The sequence below is a fragment of the Vespa velutina genome, chromosome 16, assembly GCF_912470025.1.
Source record: "Vespa velutina chromosome 16, iVesVel2.1, whole genome shotgun sequence".
NCBI classification, from domain to species: Eukaryota; Metazoa; Arthropoda; class Insecta; order Hymenoptera; family Vespidae; genus Vespa; species Vespa velutina.
Window position 1 is genome coordinate 3,237,804 of NC_062203.1, and position 20,736 is coordinate 3,258,539.

At 25.3% G+C, this 20,736-nt stretch overlaps 4 protein-coding genes and 1 long non-coding RNA gene across 11 annotated transcripts; 1 reads left to right on the forward strand and 4 right to left on the reverse strand.

Moving 5' to 3' along the window:
- Positions 1–452: 452 nt before the first annotated feature.
- Positions 453–2,333, reverse strand: LOC124954933 (perilipin-2-like). Of its 2 annotated transcripts, none has more exons than XM_047508609.1 (4): positions 2,122–2,333; positions 1,310–1,682; positions 948–1,233; positions 453–872 (listed from the first exon to the last, which is right to left on the reverse strand). In XM_047508609.1, exons 2-4 carry the CDS (start codon positions 1,622–1,624, stop codon positions 595–597), a joined length of 879 nt encoding a protein of 292 aa, XP_047364565.1. In that variant the 5' UTR covers positions 1,625–1,682; positions 2,122–2,333; the 3' UTR covers positions 453–594. The 2 variants fall into 2 exon arrangements, with proteins under 2 accessions (XP_047364565.1, XP_047364564.1); XM_047508608.1 differs by having other exon boundaries at positions 2,031–2,332.
- LOC124954930 (NADH dehydrogenase (ubiquinone) complex I, assembly factor 6) lies at positions 2,325–4,806 on the reverse strand. Of its 3 annotated transcripts, none has more exons than XR_007102715.1 (5): positions 3,749–4,806; positions 3,379–3,601; positions 2,903–3,298; positions 2,475–2,836; positions 2,325–2,382 (listed from the first exon to the last, which is right to left on the reverse strand). XR_007102715.1 is itself a non-coding variant. In XM_047508601.1 (4 exons), the coding sequence occupies exons 1-4, from the start codon at positions 3,856–3,858 to the stop codon at positions 2,651–2,653; spliced, it is 915 nt and encodes a 304-aa protein (XP_047364557.1). In that variant the 5' UTR covers positions 3,859–4,806; the 3' UTR covers positions 2,358–2,650. The 3 variants fall into 3 exon arrangements, 1 of the variants encoding a protein (XP_047364557.1); XR_007102714.1 differs by having other exon boundaries at positions 2,325–2,385; XM_047508601.1 differs by having other exon boundaries at positions 2,358–2,836.
- Positions 4,807–5,735: 929 nt separating this feature from the next.
- LOC124954660 (NADPH--cytochrome P450 reductase) lies at positions 5,736–18,188 on the reverse strand. Of its 3 annotated transcripts, XM_047507906.1 has the most exons (11): positions 17,740–18,188; positions 17,505–17,676; positions 9,338–9,546; positions 9,064–9,256; positions 8,828–8,977; positions 7,890–8,014; positions 7,613–7,801; positions 7,232–7,470; positions 6,819–7,150; positions 6,205–6,695; positions 5,736–6,096 (listed from the first exon to the last, which is right to left on the reverse strand). In XM_047507906.1, exons 3-11 carry the CDS (start codon positions 9,511–9,513, stop codon positions 5,952–5,954), a joined length of 2,040 nt encoding a protein of 679 aa, XP_047363862.1. In that variant the 5' UTR covers positions 9,514–9,546; positions 17,505–17,676; positions 17,740–18,188; the 3' UTR covers positions 5,736–5,951. The 3 variants fall into 3 exon arrangements, with proteins under 3 accessions (XP_047363862.1, XP_047363861.1, XP_047363860.1); XM_047507905.1 differs by having other exon boundaries at positions 17,505–18,188; XM_047507904.1 differs by lacking the exons at positions 17,505–17,676; positions 17,740–18,188 and adding an exon at positions 11,801–12,032.
- On the forward strand, positions 8,151–16,705 carry LOC124954662. 2 transcript variants are annotated; one of them, XR_007102605.1, is made up of 2 exons: positions 8,151–8,452; positions 16,442–16,705. It is a non-coding gene; the product is annotated as an uncharacterized LOC124954662 (long non-coding RNA). The 2 variants fall into 2 exon arrangements; XR_007102604.1 differs by having other exon boundaries at positions 8,152–8,270.
- On the reverse strand, positions 17,561–20,213 carry LOC124954661 (ras-related protein Rab-34-like). The gene is made up of 7 exons (XM_047507907.1): positions 19,685–20,213; positions 19,457–19,623; positions 19,281–19,382; positions 19,130–19,194; positions 18,910–19,040; positions 18,612–18,819; positions 17,561–18,520 (listed from the first exon to the last, which is right to left on the reverse strand). Exons 1-7 carry the CDS (start codon positions 19,745–19,747, stop codon positions 18,444–18,446), a joined length of 813 nt encoding a protein of 270 aa, XP_047363863.1. The 5' UTR covers positions 19,748–20,213; the 3' UTR covers positions 17,561–18,443.
- Positions 20,214–20,736: the final 523 nt, after the last annotated feature.

The window sequence follows — 20,736 nt, forward strand, 5'->3', positions numbered from 1 at the left end:
GTATATAATAGATAGAATTGATAACAATATTAAAGTATCAGTTCAATAAATTTCTTTCAATTTTAGTTTATACATAATATAGTATCTAACTAAATTTCTTTATATTCGTATGTAAACTGGATTCAAATACATTGCTAAAATATAAATCAAATGTGTCATCTTTAATTAATAATTTCTGTAATATATGTATTTCTTGGATGTTAATGATCCAGATAAAAATTTGCTTAATCCTTAACAATAGATATTTCTTGTTTTTGATAAAAAAGCAATTATATTGCAAGAGCTATTGTTTTCTACGGTGGTACATAAAGAAATAAATAAATAAAAGAAATTGTGATAAACATTTTTTCATTTTTGTTTGAATAAACGTACGTATAATAAGTACTAATATAAAAACATAACAGTATTAATAAAAAAAAAAAAAAAAAAAAAAAAAAAAAAAAAAAAAAGAAAAAACATTAAAAAAAATACATAAATAGTAATTCGCGTAATTATAATTAATTTTACTCTTTCAGCACAATTAAATTTGTATCAACTATGAAAAAATACCTTTACAAAATACACAGCTTTATATTATACGTGATTTTGTTGAAATTACGAATAAGTCCATTGTAATATGTGCAAAATTCCTAAAAAAAAGAAGTATGCATAACTACTAAACAATTTGAATACGAAAGTAAATAGTATTTCCAACACTTTCATAGTTTGAATTACAATAAGAGCATACAATATTAGTATAAGTATTTCAATTTTATACATATGTTGCGAATGTTCCACTAAAGCAAGATAAATACGACGAGAAGCACGACTACCAAACTCAGTAAGTCTTTCTACTGTATGATGTAATTTAGCGTGTTCACTGCATAATTCCTCTATTAAATATAAAATTCAAATGAAAATAAAGTATCTATGCTATAATTTATTATTTTTAATAAATAAAATTATACCTGTGTCCTCTTCTATTTCTTCATGTGACGCAGGTAAGTACTTATCTAATATTAATTCTACGAGATGTGTTGTATTATCCACAGTTTTTAGAATACTGATTCCTGTTTGAGTGGACATGACTCTGTCTGCTTGTTGCCAACTATATAAACGTAAGTAATGTACCTTATAATAGGTAAGTAAAATCATAATTCTGACTTTTTGCTTTGTTTCATGTTTAAGATTAGAAAAAGTTTTTACGGCTGGACGTAGATGATTTGTAACAAATGATTTTGTCCTATCTAATATCTAAAAGAATAAAAAAAATGACAATGAAAACTTATCAATGGTTGATAATTTTTAATATAAATTGAAATATTCTTACCTCTTTAGGTTCTTCTTTGATTATAGGCAGTTTCACTTCCATAAAATCGAAACCCTGGCACAGTGTCTTATCCAAAGTATAAATAGGTTTTTCCATTAATCTAGCAACTGGCGTTGATTTCTCAATAACAATATTTACAACATTTTCTACCATATCGAATGCCCAATTAACAAACGTATTTGCTCCCTTCATACGATCATAAACTTTCGTAGATTTGTCAAATAAATAATTCAAACTTGGTATCTTTCTAGCACGATCTACAGATTGAATCCTATATAACTTATCCGTTAATTTTACTTCCATGATCGCAAACATACATCAGAATATACTTCCATAGACACAACAGTCTATTTATAGAGTATACTTTTAAGAACTGTAAGAAAAGTTTTTATTTGAATTATTGAATAAGAAGAACTATAATCAATATTATGAAAAACTACAAATAATTTACATTAATGTATTCGATTAATGTACACGACATTAATTATATTCGAAGTATTAACTACAAATAAATATATAATTAACAAAATTTGTAAAGAAAAATATTCATTTTATATTTAAAAAAAAAGTGTTTAAACGTAATGTTTAAAACTCTTCATTTTGATAGGTGCATAGTATGTTTATATACAAACACGTGATTATTTGATTCTACGTAAATCTCATTTCTGAGTGAATTGTAAATATATGTAGTATACAATAGATATTTTTAATTGTCACTTACTCGTTATAATCGCTTATTATCACGTATGTATTTAGTTCCACATCACAACAGTTACTTGAACATTACATTATGTATTAACAGAAGCGCGTACCTTGATCTCTGATTCATTTCAATATTAATTTTTTCAATATTAATGTTTATTCCAATTGTCGGGAGAATTTTCTTTCTTGTATCCTCTTAATAAGTAGTCTTTACCTCTTGTTATTTTATATTTATCTCTTTTTCTTCTTCTATCATATGGCCATGACGGGTTTACACAGTTTTAGAACATTAACCAGGTTAAGTTCAGGACAGTTGATAGGGCTAAATGTTATATTGATGCTTTGATTTTGATTGTTACCGCTAGGAATCGCTACTGTATATTTTTCGTAAATAGCATAAAAATACAAATTAATGATAAATAAAGAATCATTAATTAACCATTATTTATGATATTATTCATACCTTGTTAATGCAATATGTCAATATGACTTTAATATCTAATTCTCATTTACATATAATACATTAAATACATCAGAGTGGCGGATTTTAAAAAACAAAATTTTTTTTTTTATCTCATCATTTCTATCCATTTTTAATATTTTCTACTAGAAGAAAATAATACCTATGTATTTAAAATTTTATTTACTAAATTTATCAGTTATCTTTCTCCATAAAAGTTGCAATGGTAAAAAACCATTTCTTCTTACAAGTCTTGGATGAAAAATATCAAAATCTGTTTTCCTTAATTCTTCTAAATAATTTTCTATACAAATTATTGGTAAAAATATTGATTTGCTTTCCTGCAAAGTATTAAGTGAGATTGCCTGAAACAATTATTAAAAAAAATGTACTTAACAATATTGTTATGACGTATAATAAAGGCATAGTACCTCTTCTACATGTTGTTTGGCACAAGATGCTACTTCAAATATTACATCATTCAGAGCTGTATTTTTTACATTTCGTAATACTGATTCGGATGATATATTGTGTTTCATTAAAATATCTTCTGGTAAAACAATAACACGTTTTTGGGCATGATATGGAATGGAGCGCAATAAAGTAACAATTCCTTGTGCTTTGCCCAAATGACTAGCTGCATGATCTGCTTTTATATTTTTTGTACCATGTGCTTCCAATAATAAGTAATAAATTGATGAAACAGTACTTTCAGCATAATTTTCAACTGCTTGTATATTAGGAAATGTAGATTTTTCTAATTTATCTAACCGAGCATCAATTAGACGTTTAAAATATCTTTTTGAAAGTTTGTGTTTTTGTAATATCTGTTTGAAAATTGAAGGAAATAACTTATGTTTAAATAAGTATAATTGCTTATATAATTGTTTTATAATATTATCTTTACCCTATGTAATTCTAAAGCAACTGGTGTTTCTGATGGCATACCATCATATATCCTATTCAGCGTTTCTTTCCAAAATTGTAATCTCATTATTCCTATGTGTTTTATACTTATTTGGTCTTCAACTTGTGCTATTTCAACGTTAAAAGCACGAATCGCAAAACCTGCAGCTTTTATATTATTAGGAAGTAGTAACGTGCATAAAAAATTCTCATAATCTCTTTTTCTAAAAATAGAAAATGTTGATATATTATAACATAACAGATAAAAATCAACGCACAATTAAAGAAATAGAAAAAATAATCAATTTCTTGTTATAATATAATTTACTTTTTTTATATTTTGATATTAGCATTGCATACAATGAGCATACCTAACCAATTCCAAACAATATTCAGCGGATGACTGTTTTTTCATTGTGCTCATACAACGAAAACATTGTCTTACAATATTTTTATTAACAAATAATGAGGAAGTCATCATTTTATATTTTTTGTGTTAATTTTTTTAACATAAAAATATAACCTACTTCTGCACCATTCCACACGTGCGCAAAATATAAAGCGCCATTTTTGTATAGAAATACATGTACTATTCTAATGTTGTATTCTTGTACATATATGTTGAGTAATCATAAACATTCTATATGAAGCTCATTTAAATTGTTCTTGAACATAACGTTTTGAATATATGCTTGGCATAAAGAAATATTACGTTGGTCAAAAAATAATCTCGAAATTTTCAATATTTTTATAACTAAATAAACAATACTACTGTCTGTTACTGAAAATTCGAACTTTAAATTCAAATGAAATTGTATATATGAAATATAATAGTATAACATAATATTTCCTCTGTAATTGATATCAAAATAAATACATATTACAGAAGCAAAGAAGTTCATGTAGTTTTCAGTAGAGTTATTTGTAAGAACTTATTATTATGACTTGTAGATCCCAAGTTTTTATCCTATATCAAAGATAATATATTTTTGTGATAATATATCTTTTTATAATAAAGTGTAGTCAATCACTATACTTTAATTCGGTATGAACTTTTATATTATGAATTTAAACACTTTTTAAATGTTAAATCTAATGTAATTCAACCATATTTATTTTATAAATGTAAACTTTATTTAAAAATTTCAAAAGCAACATGTATAGCATATGGAGAAGATATTTTAAAAGAATATACTGCAGAAAAGTGGTTTAAAAAATTGTCTTCTGTTGATGATTTAGATAAAGATTCACCCTGCTCAAAAGATGACTTTGTATCATTGATAATGGATAATTAAGTGTTGTTATAGAAAATAATTCAAATGAACGATTATATAAAACAATGAATACTTATAATTAAAAAACTAGAACACTTTCTTTTTTTTAGTTATTTTAACACGATAATCATATGTCAAATATTTTTCTTACCATTCTTACCATATACTGATACAATAATAATGAAAAATGTCTTTATATTATATAAGTTATTGTAAATATATTTTATTTCTTAAAATATTTGTTGAGAGAAATTAAATTACACGAAGTCTTCTTTAAACACATTTTAATGTATTAAATATGTATTATAACATTGTAACTTTATTCATATAACATTGACTAAAAAAATTTTCTACAAGTAACTAGATAGTTCAATCAATTTAAACTTGCTCAAATAGTAATAGTTCTCTTTACAAAGTATAACAGTCTTATTAGTATTAACAACTCTTATAAAATTTATTAATGCTCCAAAATAGCTTTAATATTTAGAATGAAATAGTTATTTTATATGTATACATATATATAAATTTATAGATTTCCTTTAAAATATATAAATATATATATATATATTTATGATTTAATTTTTTGTGTGATCAATTAATTATAAATAATTTTACTATGTTATTATCTATATGAAATATAATATATAATATGATTAATGGATTTCAGATAGAAATTTTTTTGAAAAGTATTATATTCATTATTAATTTTATAAAAAAAATCTTAATCATTTATATAATAAATCAATATAATGTATTAATTCGATGTTGTGTATTTAAACATAGCAAATATTCTCTTTTTACTTCATCTTCATTCTTAATAATTTAATTAGCACGGTCGAAAATAATAGTATATTAGTTGTTAATAAACTACATATATATATTTTATCCGTATACTTATATAAAAATAAAAATAAAAATAATTGTTTAAAACAGTATTAACAATAAATCAGTGAAATTAAAACAACTAAATATATATATATATATATATATCAGTATATTAAGTAAATTAATAGAATAATATAGCCTACTGTAACATATATAGGTAGTATACTGTATAAATCGATTAATAATTAATTTTACTTCATATCTTTATCATATAGATAATAAAATTAAAGCTATTTTATAAGATATTATAATAGTCTCATTTTATCGTTCTATAATAGTTTATAATGTATAAAATCTTACATATATATATATATATAGTCAATGTTTGACATTCACATATTAGTCTGTATCAAATATTGCACAGACAATTTTATTTTATATAAATTTATAAGATATTCAAATTATTAAATAACATTCAACTCCAAACATCACTAGAATAACGTTTTTGCGAATCCATTTTCTTAATATATGCTGTTGCTTCTTTATCTGACATATTTCCTTTTTCCATTACAACTTTTAGTAATATATTATGTACATCACGAGCCATATTCCTAGCATCACTGTAAATGAATAAATTTGCAGATATTTATGAAGCAAATTTAATAATTTAAGAAAAAAAATTAGAGGAGAAATAGATAAAAATATATCAAATTTTAATTTATACTAACCCACAGACGTATATATGACCATTTTGTTCACCAATGACTCTCCATATTTCTTCTTTATTATTTTCAAGTAAATGTGTTACATATACTTTCTGAGGCTGATCTCTACTAAATGCAATATGTAATTTTAACATGCCGCTGTTTACGTATTCTTCTAATTCTTCTCTATACAAATAATCTTCATTCTTCTTTCTGCATCCAAAATATAAAATCGTATCACCGACTTCTTTACCTTCCTTTTTAGCTAAGTCTCGTTCTTGTATAAAACCTCTAAATGGTGCTAAACCAGTTCCAGGTCCAATCATAATAATTGGGGTAGTCAATCGTGTTGGTAAACGAAATTGTGATTTTCGTACAAATATAGGAACAAGGCAAGGCGGGTTCGAAGGATGTTTTTCTTTTAACCAACTGGTTGTTACACCTTTATTAATTCTACCTGTTAGTGTTTTATATTCCACGACAACTGCAGTAATATGTATTGAATTTGGATGAAGCTAAAAAAAAAAGGAATAAAGTATTTAAATATATAACATATATTTATAGTAAAAGAGTCATATTATATAGATATAAGAAGAAAAAATGACTATCATTTAGGTTAAAAAGATACTTAAACATACCTTCGGCGATGAAGAAATGGAATAGTAACGGCATTGTAATCGTGGTAAAATTTCACACAAATGATCCAAGGCTGGTTTCACACTAGGGATGTCTTCTAAGATGTGTACAATATTTCTGTTTTCTTGTACTATCCATTGCTGATAAGCAGCTTTACCTTCAGCACTAGTAGAAGCCATCAATTTTAATTTCTCTTTATCAATTGGATCACTAGCATATTCTGATAACTCTTTTAAAATATGAGTTCTTGGATTACCAGTTATATCCAAATAATGAGTTAAAGCAGTTCTATATGTACAAGGACATGGAAATGGATGCTTTTTAGTGGATTCCTCTGAAATTGTAAATTTATAAAATTAATATAAAATTCTATATTATATTCATTAGATATAATTATTTCCTATATAAAACATACCATCTGTATTAGTAAGAGTGAATACAGTATCTAAATCAATACCACATTTTTCGCCAATTTTATTTACTAACTCTGCACTGTTAACAGGATATACAGCTAAATGATCGCCAGATTCATAACGCATTTTAGATGTTTCTATATCAAACTCAATATGCATACAAGATCTATCAGATGTTGGACCATGTAATTCTTTGTTGATTTTGATTGGTGCCAAGAAAGGATTTTTAGCATCATATGGTCTGTACAAAAGCAAACATAAATACTTATAAATTTTATTAAACTCATTAAATTGCAAATTATACTATTATTAAAAAAAGAAAAAAAATATATATATAAAACTATCATTTATAAAATATCATCTTTGTATGAATAGGATCTTACGGTCTTTGATTTTTAAAAGAATGAAGACGTGCTATTTCTCCAGTATAAATACATTCAGGCAGAATATCAACATGTTCCGTTAATTTATATTGTCTAATACTGACATCTTCTCCTGTACCTTCAATACCAAAGAATTCACAGACAGCTGGCCAAAATTTGTCCTTCCAAGTAATAAAATCATCTTCTATACTGTAATAAAAATTAATATAATTTTTTAATTAATATAATATTTATAAACATAATTATGTTATAAATGAATCAATAATTATTTTCTTACTTGGCATCATCATCACCTAATCCCAAATCAAAAACACGGGTAGCACCTAATTGTTCCAATCTATGATCAACATATACAGCCACTTCATTGTAATGTTCATAAGTTTTGTTTCCAAGTCCGAATACCTACATAAAATGAAAGAATATTTTACACTTACTTAATATTCAAGAACTTAATTACAGGAATTTAATATTTCTGACTTTAAAATAATTTAAATATAAATGTGAGTACCCTAACTTCCGGTTTACGATATAATATTAAAGAATGACACAACGTGGCGCTGCACCAATGAACAAATGTATTCATTAACCGACCAAAATATTTTAACTTCATGTCCTCGATATTATATAGTAGTTGTGTGAAAATTTATTAAATATGTAGGTATGAGATATTACAATTCTCATTTTATTACAGCATTATTTTAATCGATTTATCTTTGAACTTGCAAAACTAATAGATCACTTACGAATATAAAGATGTATATATCAAACGTGTGCATGTATAACTATACTAAGTGCTTATGTAACTTAAATGGACATGTTGAATAATATTGAAGATATTATGTAAGTATACGAGCTGTGTTCAATGTGTGCTTCTAATTCGTTTTAACCTAATGGATATCTCTATGATTGGTCCGGTTAGTATAAATATAAAGGTTATATCAGACAATGTTAAAGTTAGGAGAAATGACGTAATTTCCGGATAGAAATATTAGTTGGCACTGCGATCGTATTAAGAGGTATATTGTTAGAAAATTTAATAATTTCTCATTGTCAAGTAATGTAAATATATATATTATGATATATAATTTTATCAAATTCTATTTAGTATATATATCCTTGTTAAAGAATGCCTTTATATATTATATGTAAATTAAAATTTTTTAAAGTATATTACATCTATAACAAGTAGTATATTACATTTATAACAGTACTTACTGAATAATTTAGGCCTGTAAGATCTGGATCTCCATTCTTTAGCCAATCAACAAATTCCATTGCATTGTCTGTAGGATCACCTTCTCCATACGTGGCTAAACAAAATACTGCTAGACTATTTTTAATTTTTTTCATATGCGTTAATTCTTCCTATTAAGATAATTAAAAGATAATAAACATCATAGTATGTGTAGTCTAATTTCTGAATTCTGTAAATTATATGATTCATCGTTTACCATCTCACATTCCTCTGGATCTGCAACCATACCCTTCAATTTATATCGGATACCTTCCTTGGCTAATCTGCCTGCAAATTCTTCACCGGTTCCAGTTTGACTACCGTAAAATACAACTAAACTTCGACCAGAAGATATTAACTTTTTTATAAAAGAATTTTCTGATGGTGTTAATGATGTAAATGATGTTGGTCTTAAAAAAAGAAAAAAAAGTAGTTCCATTATAAGAAGAACTTTTACAGAGATATTAAAATTTGATAAATATAATATTTACTGAATGGAATATGATTTAGTAGTAAATGTAGTATCTTCTTGCTTATTTCTGCGCATAAGCCACCATATGGCTACCAAAAGTAGAGTTCCAAGTAGAAGGAAATCTAAAGTACTATAAGAAGACTCGTCAACAGTCTCCATTCTGTTCTCATTTTCTATAACTGGAGACCCAGCCATCCTTACTGCTTTTGGTTGTGATGCGTCTGCAATCTATAATCAAAATATAATATTATTAGATTGCATTAATAACATTAATACACGAGTTACATTATTTATTTTACTCATGTTGTCGATAAGTATTACATCAAGAAAATGCTTCTGGAATACTAAAATTATAAAAACATGCATGGACTACTAATTATTATCCATTATATTAGCATTAAATTGTAGAATAGATTATAAGAAAAGAAATATCATTTCATCATTCTCACTTTTGATTATAATAACAAAAAATATATGAACGAAAAGAATTTTCGATATTTCATTACCTTCGCCACTATAAATTAAATCTCAAATATGATTTTAGATTGATAAGACGAAAGTATTAACGTTGGACTTAGTTTCACGAGTAACGAAAATTACAATTTAAACTATTAATTGTGTGAATAGTCAGATACTGAACATAATTAGTAATTATATTTATTTCTGTTATTATTTATCTCAACTTTTTTTTTCTTTGATTTCGGATAGAACTTTGTGATTCAAGAGATTCGTTTAATTGTCTAGTGAAGAATACTTAGAAAAACGAAGGGGAAAAAAATATATAATTACTATCGAAACATCGCGTATTACATTTGCAATCAGATTTTATTACGTAAGATATAAGATCGATAAAGTACTAACAAGTTAACGGATTTATTATTTAAAATGAGATCTAGGAAATGATACATTTACTTATGCATGATATAATACTTTCGATTGTTATTCACAAAATAGCAATATCATCTTGCGTTTTCTACAATATTGTCATTTTTTAAATTCGTGCGCGATTCTTCCATATTTTGACATAACCTGTAATTTCTTTTAACAATTAACTGTAACGTTATCAGAAGTTTATTATTAAATTCATTGTACAACATATTATACAAACAATCGTTTAATGTGGATCATTATACGAAGAACAATAAGATCGTTACGTTATTTATCACATGAATTGTACATTATACGATTGGTATGTAATAATAATGTGAAAAAATCATTTGTTATTGAAATATCAGAAACATCATAACCAATCAATTTTAATCTTTATCTGGCAATGAATAACTACGGAATTAGTATTCAAGTAATATAAAATATTACGTATTACGATGACTAATAGAAATGATAATTATATAACAAAATATATTTTAATAATTCGTTAAATTTTTAAGAATTATTTTTTGTATGTAATAATAAACGACAAAGTTTACGATAATTCACACATAAATATATTAATTTTATAATATTTACGTTCTATTCATTGATAATATTGAATTTTGTGATTTCGAAAACACATATTGCATATCGATAATAAATTTAGAAATTAAAACTTTTTATTCGAGAACGAGTAAATGTTTTCAATGTATGAATCATCGTATTTGTTAATTTTAGTGATTTGATATATTTGATAAGTTAATACCAGTTTCATCAAATCGTAAAAAAAAAGAAGAAAAAAAAAAAAAAAAAAAAGAAAACATTCGAACGAAAACAAGAATGCTTCTCATTTTTTCTTAGAGTATTATCGGTTTATATTTTAATGTTTATTACAAATTCAATAAATTGTTTCAATTTAAACAAATAAATTTTTTACACTTTGTAGGCTCTTTCTAAGCTTTATCAATAAGTATATGAAGATTGAAGTGTACAATGATATCAAAAGATAACGAAAAATCAATGATAGCATTTTTATAAATAAAAATTACAATTATGAAAGTTCTTCTGTTATATTTACTGGCAGCGTTATTTTTATTATTAATACAATTTACATTTTCTTTTTTTTTTCCTCAATAGCTTTAAATAAACTTCACTCTTATCGTAGTGTTAAATATTCATTGACATAATTGTAAAATTCCAAAAAAAAGAAAGAAAAAAAAAAGGAAAAAAAAAAAAGAAAAAAAAATTCATCCAATGTATCAAAGATAAAATATGAAAATATTAGAGGATAAAACGTATTTTGATCATTTTAGCATTTGCAAAAAGTACGGCCCTTGAATATTAAATGCTTTTGTTTTTTATGAATAATCGATCGTTAGATCGTTTGAAATTTCGTATGTAAAAACTATTATACCACAAGACGTATTATTTATAGATATAGATATATAAATTTGATAATGTGATCACACTTGTTTGAATATGTGATGCCATGACATATATTTGTGATCAAGGATGAGAATTTTCAAATAGATGCTGATGCAATTATCTTAATACATACATACATACAAGCGCGCATGATTTACTTTTAATTCAAAATATATTCATTTCTTACCGGTAAATCCATTTCGTCATAACAAATCAAATGGGAAACCGTTGATAAGCGATTTATCGTCGTAGAAAATCAACGTTTATTCTATTGACGGTTATAACAGGCGAATTGTTATGTAAATAAAGATGAAAACGATGCAACGTATCGCGCAAGACTGACGGAAAATCGACGATTTCCGCTAGTCCAAATCATGACAATTCGTGCTTTGACGCATGCGCGTATGCAAATCTTTCCTCATTACTTACTCTCTCTCTCTCTTTCTCTCTCCCTTCTCTCTCTTTCTTTTTTTCTCTCTTAACTGCTTCAACGTGATATTGTACGTAATGGTAAAAGTTTTACAAATAAACAAGTCATTTCCTATGTAGTCGCTATCGTCATAAGTTTTATCTTATAATGCTAGGCTTTTCTAACATGAAAATTATGCTTTTACTATAGCTGAACGTATATATATTTTTTTTTTTGCTGTGTCATATAAGTAGGTAGTATAATTACACTTACTGAACGAGATAAATTATAAAACGATGAGATATCGTTTTCCAGTAATTTTTTTTTTTTTTTTTTTTTTTTTTTAAGATGTCACGAAGATTACAATGTCCTATTAAGGACTTGAGATTGATATTATCTGAATAATGGGAACTATTTTTTTATATATATATATATATTATCTTCTTTTAGCTTTTTTTTTTTTCATTTTTGTTTCTTTTTAGATTATCAAAGCGGATTATAAGTAATATGACAGCAATACAAATGTATTAGAACAATGATACGCGACGTGAGTTTATTATAAGAATATTGTGAAATATTTTGCAATATTCTCATACAAAAAAGAAGATAATTTTTGATTGATTTTATATCTATAACATAGAAAATAAACGTTATCTCTGTGTCGATAAAAAAAAAAAAAAAAAAAAAAAAAAAGAGAGATCAATAATTGGAATCAAGCTGAAATCGATCTATAATTTATGTTAGTAATTGACAAAAATTTTTATTTATTTGTGATATACAATAGTATTGGTTTACCATATATATTCTTTTAAATATATTTTTATAAAATATATAATATTTATTATAAAATATATATTATATATATATATATATCTTTTATTTTGTTTATCCACACAAATATACCTTTTGGTATTAGATTTACGACTTTTTTAACCTTACTTTTTTTTTTTTTTTTAATAAATAATCAATAACTAATAGAATACACAACTTGATTTCGTAGTGGCAGGGAAATTCCCCTTCCATTTATTTTATATTATCTCTCTATTGGAAGTATTTATACATATGGTAGGTATATCGTATCTTCATACGAAGAAGATAACTTTTTTGGTTTTTCGTAGAAGAATGATTTTCAATTCCCTATCTCCGTAATAATCACGCGCAATATAAAAGCAACATTAATATGAGCTGAAAACATTTCAGTTTATTAGCTCGCATTTTATAATTTTAATCATTAATTTTTCTGAAAGAGATATTGAATTGGTTGGCCAATAATGTGGAATTTTTTCCGTAAAAAATAATTGCTAAAATAATATATACAAATTATTTTATTAAAAAATCGTATGTTATTCGATTCGGTCTATAAGTAATGTCGAAATTTTTAACAGAAATTATTAATATTATTTATTTAAATGTGCAACAATAAAAATATGCGCATTAAATATACCTAATATCTTGTGTGCAATATTTCTTTTTTATTTTGAATAATATTTATCGATCATTGATAATAATCGTAAGGTAAAATCGTATAAGATGTTGCGTTACTTTTGTTTTTCCCTTTTTTTTAAAGCGAAATCGATACGAACAAATAAAATGTCATTCTTATTAAGAAATACGAAATTTCAAGTATTATAACTTGTGTCATTAATGCATATTCGTCTAAATAAAAAAAAAATCAGTCGATTTTTCGATCGAATCATTAACGCGTCTAGTAAAAAAAAAATTAAATATTAATTTAACGACGAAAGTGAAAATCTTATATTTTTTCGATATAATGAAAGGGATAGAATGAGAACAATGTTGAAAAAAATTATAAAAATTTGCATTATTATCAAGTTTCATTAGACAATAATGAATATAGATTCATATGTAAAATTTACACAAGAGAGATAAGAATTCAAATGTGTGCGTATATATATATATGTTTGTATGTATGTTCGTACGTCAAACGATAAAAATTACAGATCAATTCATTAAATTAGGAATATTTTTTATCATTCCATCCATTTTATCCATTTTGTCTTTATTCTTTGTGATTGTCTACCATTTGTTTTACGATATGACTGCATAAACTTTCCATATGTTCTTAAAATAGAGAGAAGCGTGTAAAAGATATTTTTATATTTGAAACTATTTGAAATATCCAAAAATCTTTTTGTCAACTTTAAATACGCATGTATATATATATATATATATATATATATATATATATATATATATATATGTATGCATGTATGTGAGTGTTTCTATCCACTCAATTGTCCATAAAAAATTTTTTTAAATAATTGATATTAAAACAGATTTTTTTTTTATAATCTTTCATTTTTTTTCTAACCACACTTTTCTATTTAAAGTGATCAGAAAATCAACAAATTTATATCGTCGATTTAGTCCAAGTGGAAGAGAGCGAATTCATTTTAGTTGAGAATTCGTTTATGATAACAAAATTATCTCAACCAAAAAAAAAAAAAAAAAAAAAAAAGGGAAGAAAAAAAAGAAAAAAGGAAGAAAAAAAAGAAAAAAAAAAAAAAATCCATCGATGATTATAAAATCTCAACGAAAATGTCATATTAACCAGAATGTTATATCCTGTGAATTTACAATGGAAACTTTATGCGAATCAACTTGTATATTAATAATAGTATAGATAGAAAAGTTGCTTATTATTAATGACAAATATACCTATATATATATATATATATATATATATATATATATATATATACACACATATCACAATGAATGATATAACAAAAGAATATAAAGTATAATAGTTTTTATTTACCATTGCTTAGAAATTTCTCTAGAAAGCAATTATAAATTAGATTTTAAATAGATATGCATAGCGTTTGATAAAATTATAATATTTATAATAAATATTTCGTAAATGATTTGATTAACACACACACATAGGGTTTATATAAATCTTGTAACTTTTATTTGAAATATTTTTTTATAAAATCAATAGGATTTGGAGACATTTAGCTATATTATTTAAAATGAGACACCCATTATATATAATATATGTAATAAAGAAAAGTATATTAAAGAAAATGATTAACTTATTAATGAAATTTATAAATACGGTAAAAACATAATTTGTAATTACATCATTGATTATGTTGTAGATTATTCTCAGAAAGTTCACTAACTGATGTAATTCTATTAATCGCTATGCTTATCTATTTAAAGGCTAATTTACAATTGCTTTTTAGAGGAATTTTTTAGTAGCGATAAATCATAAATTTGTTGTTTTCATTCTTTTGTTTACTGTTATATCGAGGTCATTAGGAGCAGCCAAGGAAAAATGTTTTTTTGTTTTGCTACTAAAATGGCTTCCGAAATAGTACTGGAACTTCTTAAAGCTTAATTGGAAATTATTTAAATACTTTTAAAAAAAGAAAAAATACAAAAAACAAAAAAATACAAAAAGAAATACAACAACCTAATCAAAGAAGAAAGAACAAATTGATCTCAAAGCCATGAACAATATTCTATCGAACTGAAAAAACGATATACAATAGTCAGTATGCATCATTTCACGAATTGGTATATATAAAAATTGAGGGATAATCATTTAGGCATCAATCATTTTCTCAAATTATGTAAGTTACTATGGTTTTTTCTTTTTCTGACTATGACATGAAAACTTTTTGGATAAATTACAAATAAATTAACCCTTAGTGATCGAATATATATAATATATATATGTAATAGATTTAGAGAAAATTTTTATATATATAAATTATTAATCGTTAAGAATTAAATGTAAATGAAATCAATATTCTTTTTTTATATTTTAAATCGAAACATTTTAATGCATAAAAAAATGCTTTTCATATACGTGTCTCAATTAAATAATTTTATATAAAGCAATATAAAGAATTTCCTCCTTGCAACTTACGTAATTACCTATGTAAATTATCTACGTAATCTATATGAATAAGAATTGGCCATAAATCTCAATTGTATTATTGAAGACGTTACGTGACAAAAAAGGAGTCATCATGTCAGGATCTCCGGGACACAATAATAACGATTTTCGGTCGATAAAATATTGTAAAGTAAGCAAAATTTGACCTTACTTCGTGACCTTCTTTCATATTTATTTTGATAATATGGTTCAGATAGAAAAACTCTTTGATTATCTTAAGTTGTTTCAAATTGTAAGCTTAGAAAGTTTATCGGATTTTGTTACTTTTCTAGTATTTAATATTCAAAATATTTTAATATATTCTTTTTTATATCAAATATTCGTCATTGTTATGCGCGATAACATACTATTATATTATTTGATGCTGAACAAATTATATAACTAAATCCAAAAGTATATAGTTTAATAGTAAAATTACAAAGTAATGAAAACAAATTAGCTTATAATACTTATGTCGTATTGAATCATGCGATGATGAAAAATTTCAGAATGGGAAAATGGAGGAAGGCGGAAGGGTCAAAGTTCGACAGACAAATGCTAATGGCAATGACAATGAAGAAATAAGAAAATGGCCGGCATTGTGTGACGCGAATCCGTATATAGTGGATCTTTTAAATAATCTTTTCAAAAAAAAAGAAACAATCAATGAATCATCATCAAATACTTAAAATTCAGATTAATGATTTTTTTTTATTATAAGCTTTTAAATGTCATTAAAATAATCAGTCAAAATAAATCATACACAAATTACTTCCGTTTTGTTTTAAATATAATTTCTTACAAGTTTAATTTTTTACAAGTATATAAATTGTCTAAAATCAATGCTTTTATATATATATACGTAGTGACAAAAAGTATATATATATATATATATATATACACAAATATTCTTTTCATCACTCTTTTACAAATGGAAATAAAATGAAATGTACAAAAGAATAGCGTTACATTATCATAAATATACTAAGGTGATTTTTAAATTTTGCTTTTACTAAATTTTATCTTTTATTTCAAATGTATAATTAAAAAAAAAAAGTAAGACCCAACTATTGGTTAACTTCGGGACAAATAGTTTTTGCCGGGAACAAGTCTCTGACGGATAAATAAATATTAATAGACTAAAATAAATGTTACTTTAATATGTATATGAATAAAATTTGCTTTCAAGGACGAAGATTGTATTGATCGGCTTTTTTTTTCTTACTGACAATAAAAACTTGCAAGATAGACGAAATAATATTAAAAAAAGTCAAACGACGAATCAACCAATAAAAATTAATTCGAAGAATGAAAAAAGTTAATTTTGATTACTATTAAAATATGTACTCTTTTTCTCTTTCTCTCTCTCTCTCTCCCTCTTTTGTCTATCTCACTTCTTTTATTTATTTTTATCTATTATTTTGTCTTTATCATTTCATCCATTTCTTTCTACTTTATTCGCGTTCTTTCTCTCTCTCTCTCTCTTTCTCCCTCCTTTTCTCTCTCTCTCTGTCTATCATCTTGTTCGGACAATCACCACCTGTTGGAATGCATCATGTTGAATTTACTTACGAAAGAAATGATTCGATTTCCCCGATCGATGTTGTTGATTTTTGGTAAATTGCTTCTCTTTCTTGATTTTCACAAAATATTCGATCACCATGTGACTTTCCTCTTCTTTCTTCTGATTTTTCCTTTTTTTTTTTTTTTTGTTTTTTTCTTCTTTTTCTCTTTAGAAACGACACTGTACCAAGGAAACACTGTTAGTTCAAAATTCGAACGGTTAACGAGTTTGCGAATCACGTACGGAAGGACAATGTACAAATAACGTGATGCTGTATAACTCTTGTTTGAAGTTGATTTAATGATGGATCCTCTATGAAAAATTTGATCACGATTTAATTAACGGACCTATTGAAATTATTACTTTTTAAGATTGGAAAACTAGACCGATAATAGTTAGTATGATATTATTGTCTGTCTGTCTATATTCGTGCGTCCGAAGGAGAATATATAACAGGAGGCAAATGAAAAGAATTTCAGTTGCGACGAATTACGATCGACAATGATGGCAAATCGAGTGTCACGGTCGGAAGGTTGCCGAAGGTTGCCGAGCGTGTGGTTCTTACTTTCGAGATACTGAATTTACAAGCCGACACACAACACAATTTTAAGCTCGCTTCACTTGTGCGTTTTGAAGTTTTTCGTAAACGATAAACGATCCCATTAGTTCTTTCTTCCTCTTTTTCTTCGTGAAGATGGGAAGAAGAAGCAATACTAGTTCGGTTTAGTTCGGTTTTTACACTCGGCAGTTCGTCTTGGAAATTACCGGAAGTAACAATCTGCATGAACGCGCGCGGCTTATTTGAAATTTATCAAATAATTCCATTTAGAAATATCTTTCATTTAATTTTATTATTAAATCGAATCAACTTACATATTTAATAGTTTGTAACATTTTATAATGTATTTCGTCAATCATTTGTAATTCATTGAAATTAATATATTTATTTATATGGAACAATCAAAACATTTCGATACAATGTTTTTCTTTTTTTCTTTGTTTTCCATAGATTTATTTTTCAATGCTACGAAAGAAAAATATTGAAGAACGGCATTAAGTCAAATGATTGAAATTAATGATAAATGGGTCGTTAAGGCTGTGAAAATATAACCTACTTATTAGATCCGAGCCGATATTCATTGGTATTGTTTTATTAATTTCCAATTCTCGTAAAACCATCGAATTAAAACATAAACCAGCGACCCTTGCAAATAATTCTGCCACACCGTCTCCTGTTCTTGCTGAAACTGTCCAATATTCGGCTCTCATTCGTTTTGCCACATCTATTGCTCGATTTTCGATTATCTCGTACACTTGATTCGACTGAAAAGATAATCGAAATATAGTTTGATTTTTTTCAAATATAAATTAACATATATACGTTCTTAAATTAAATTTATACTATTTTCTTACCAGTAAATCTCTTTTTGTACCGATTAGAAAAACATGACAAGGATTAGTGTTGCTTTTATATGCTTCCGTTAACCATTGTTGACAATGTGCCAAAGTCATTAAATTTCCCACATCAAAGACTATTATTATCGCTATATTAATGTAAATGAATTGAATTATTTTCACGATGATAAATTAGGAACCCTTAAGGGTTAAATTTTTGTTTATAAAAAAATGTTACCATTAGCCGCTCTATAATAAGAAGCAGCGATACATTTAAAACGCTCTTGTCCAGCCGTATCCCATCTGAAAGTATAACTATGTTTCTACAGCACAATATTTTGAAATTGTTTCACGGGGAAAGTTTGTAAGTACTTCGAAGATCAACTTACATCTGCAAGTGAAATGGTACGCCAAGAAGATCGAATCTTTCGACTTCGAAATCTACTCCGATAGTCGCCTTATAGTTATTATCAAAGAGTTTATGACAAAATCTTAAAGACGAAGACAGAATCTTTATACCATTTAAATTAATAAAAATGTTTAAATAATTTCATTTAAATTATACCGATTTACTAATGACGTCTTTCCGACTGCTACGTCTCCAATGACGATCACTTTCGATATTCGAAGGGTAAGAGATTTTTCTGCACAGGTTCGTTTAACGACATCGTCAAAATCTCTTTCGCAATAAGGAGTTATCTCCGAAGAAAATGGGGGTGGCCATTTTTTAATCTGCCGATAATTATATAATTTTATGTAAGTATATAAATTAAATAAATATAATAAAGCATACCTGTCGTTCCTCATGAGCGTTAGTTTTCATTATTTTAAATACGGCAGAACGTGTTTCTAACATCGTGTTCAATAAAATATATTAAATTGACTTTCACTGGATTTATAAAATAATTAACTTGTCAGTTAACAATGAAAACACTTTTTTTTTAACAATATATTATCACATTATATATATTGAAGCATATAATATTTCACACGATATATTATAATTTATACGTTTACGAGAATTAGTAACACTTCTGATCATCCAAGGATCTGAAAGAGTACTGCGCTAAAACATAAACATTGGTTGCTGTGACAGGTGTTTCCTTTATCGTACTTGGGTGTGCATTAGTATCGTAGCATTAATAGTATCGTAGTATATTCTTAGAATTAATAAGTTGGTCAAAAAAAAAAAAAAAATCCAAACATAACATGTTATACTTTATCTCGAAAATTATTTTATATGTTAATGGACAAATAAAACTACAAATAATTTTATTTGTAGTTTTAATTTTTTTTTCTTCTCAAATATTGGAATTTTTGTAAAGTTTAATTCTATTTTAATCAAATTTATTATTAAATTTATTTTTCTTTACTTTAAAATATAATATCTTGTTTGAATATTTTAAGCTAATTATTATACATGTACATACATGAAGAATTTAATATTACTAAATATAACGAATTTTATTGTTATTGTTGAATATAATAATATATAATTGATTGTATTAAATACATTATTAATAAGGAATTCTTTTATTTTATATTTTATTTTCTATTATATGTATTATAAAGGATATTTATACAAGCGTTAAAAATTGAAAAAATTTTACATTTATGTTGAGATGTTAAATGATTAACGTAGTTTTCATATTTCCAAGGCGTTTGTTTCTGATTAAACGTATCAGCTTTTTTATCAACACAGTTCCCAAATCAAAATTTGAGGAAGCAGGTAAATTTAAAAATTGAGTTTGTATTATTATTAATCTTTAAAATATATTCAATTTAAAATCTATATACAAGTAAATAAATACGATTATAGCGGTAAAATCATATGTTTTTATGAAA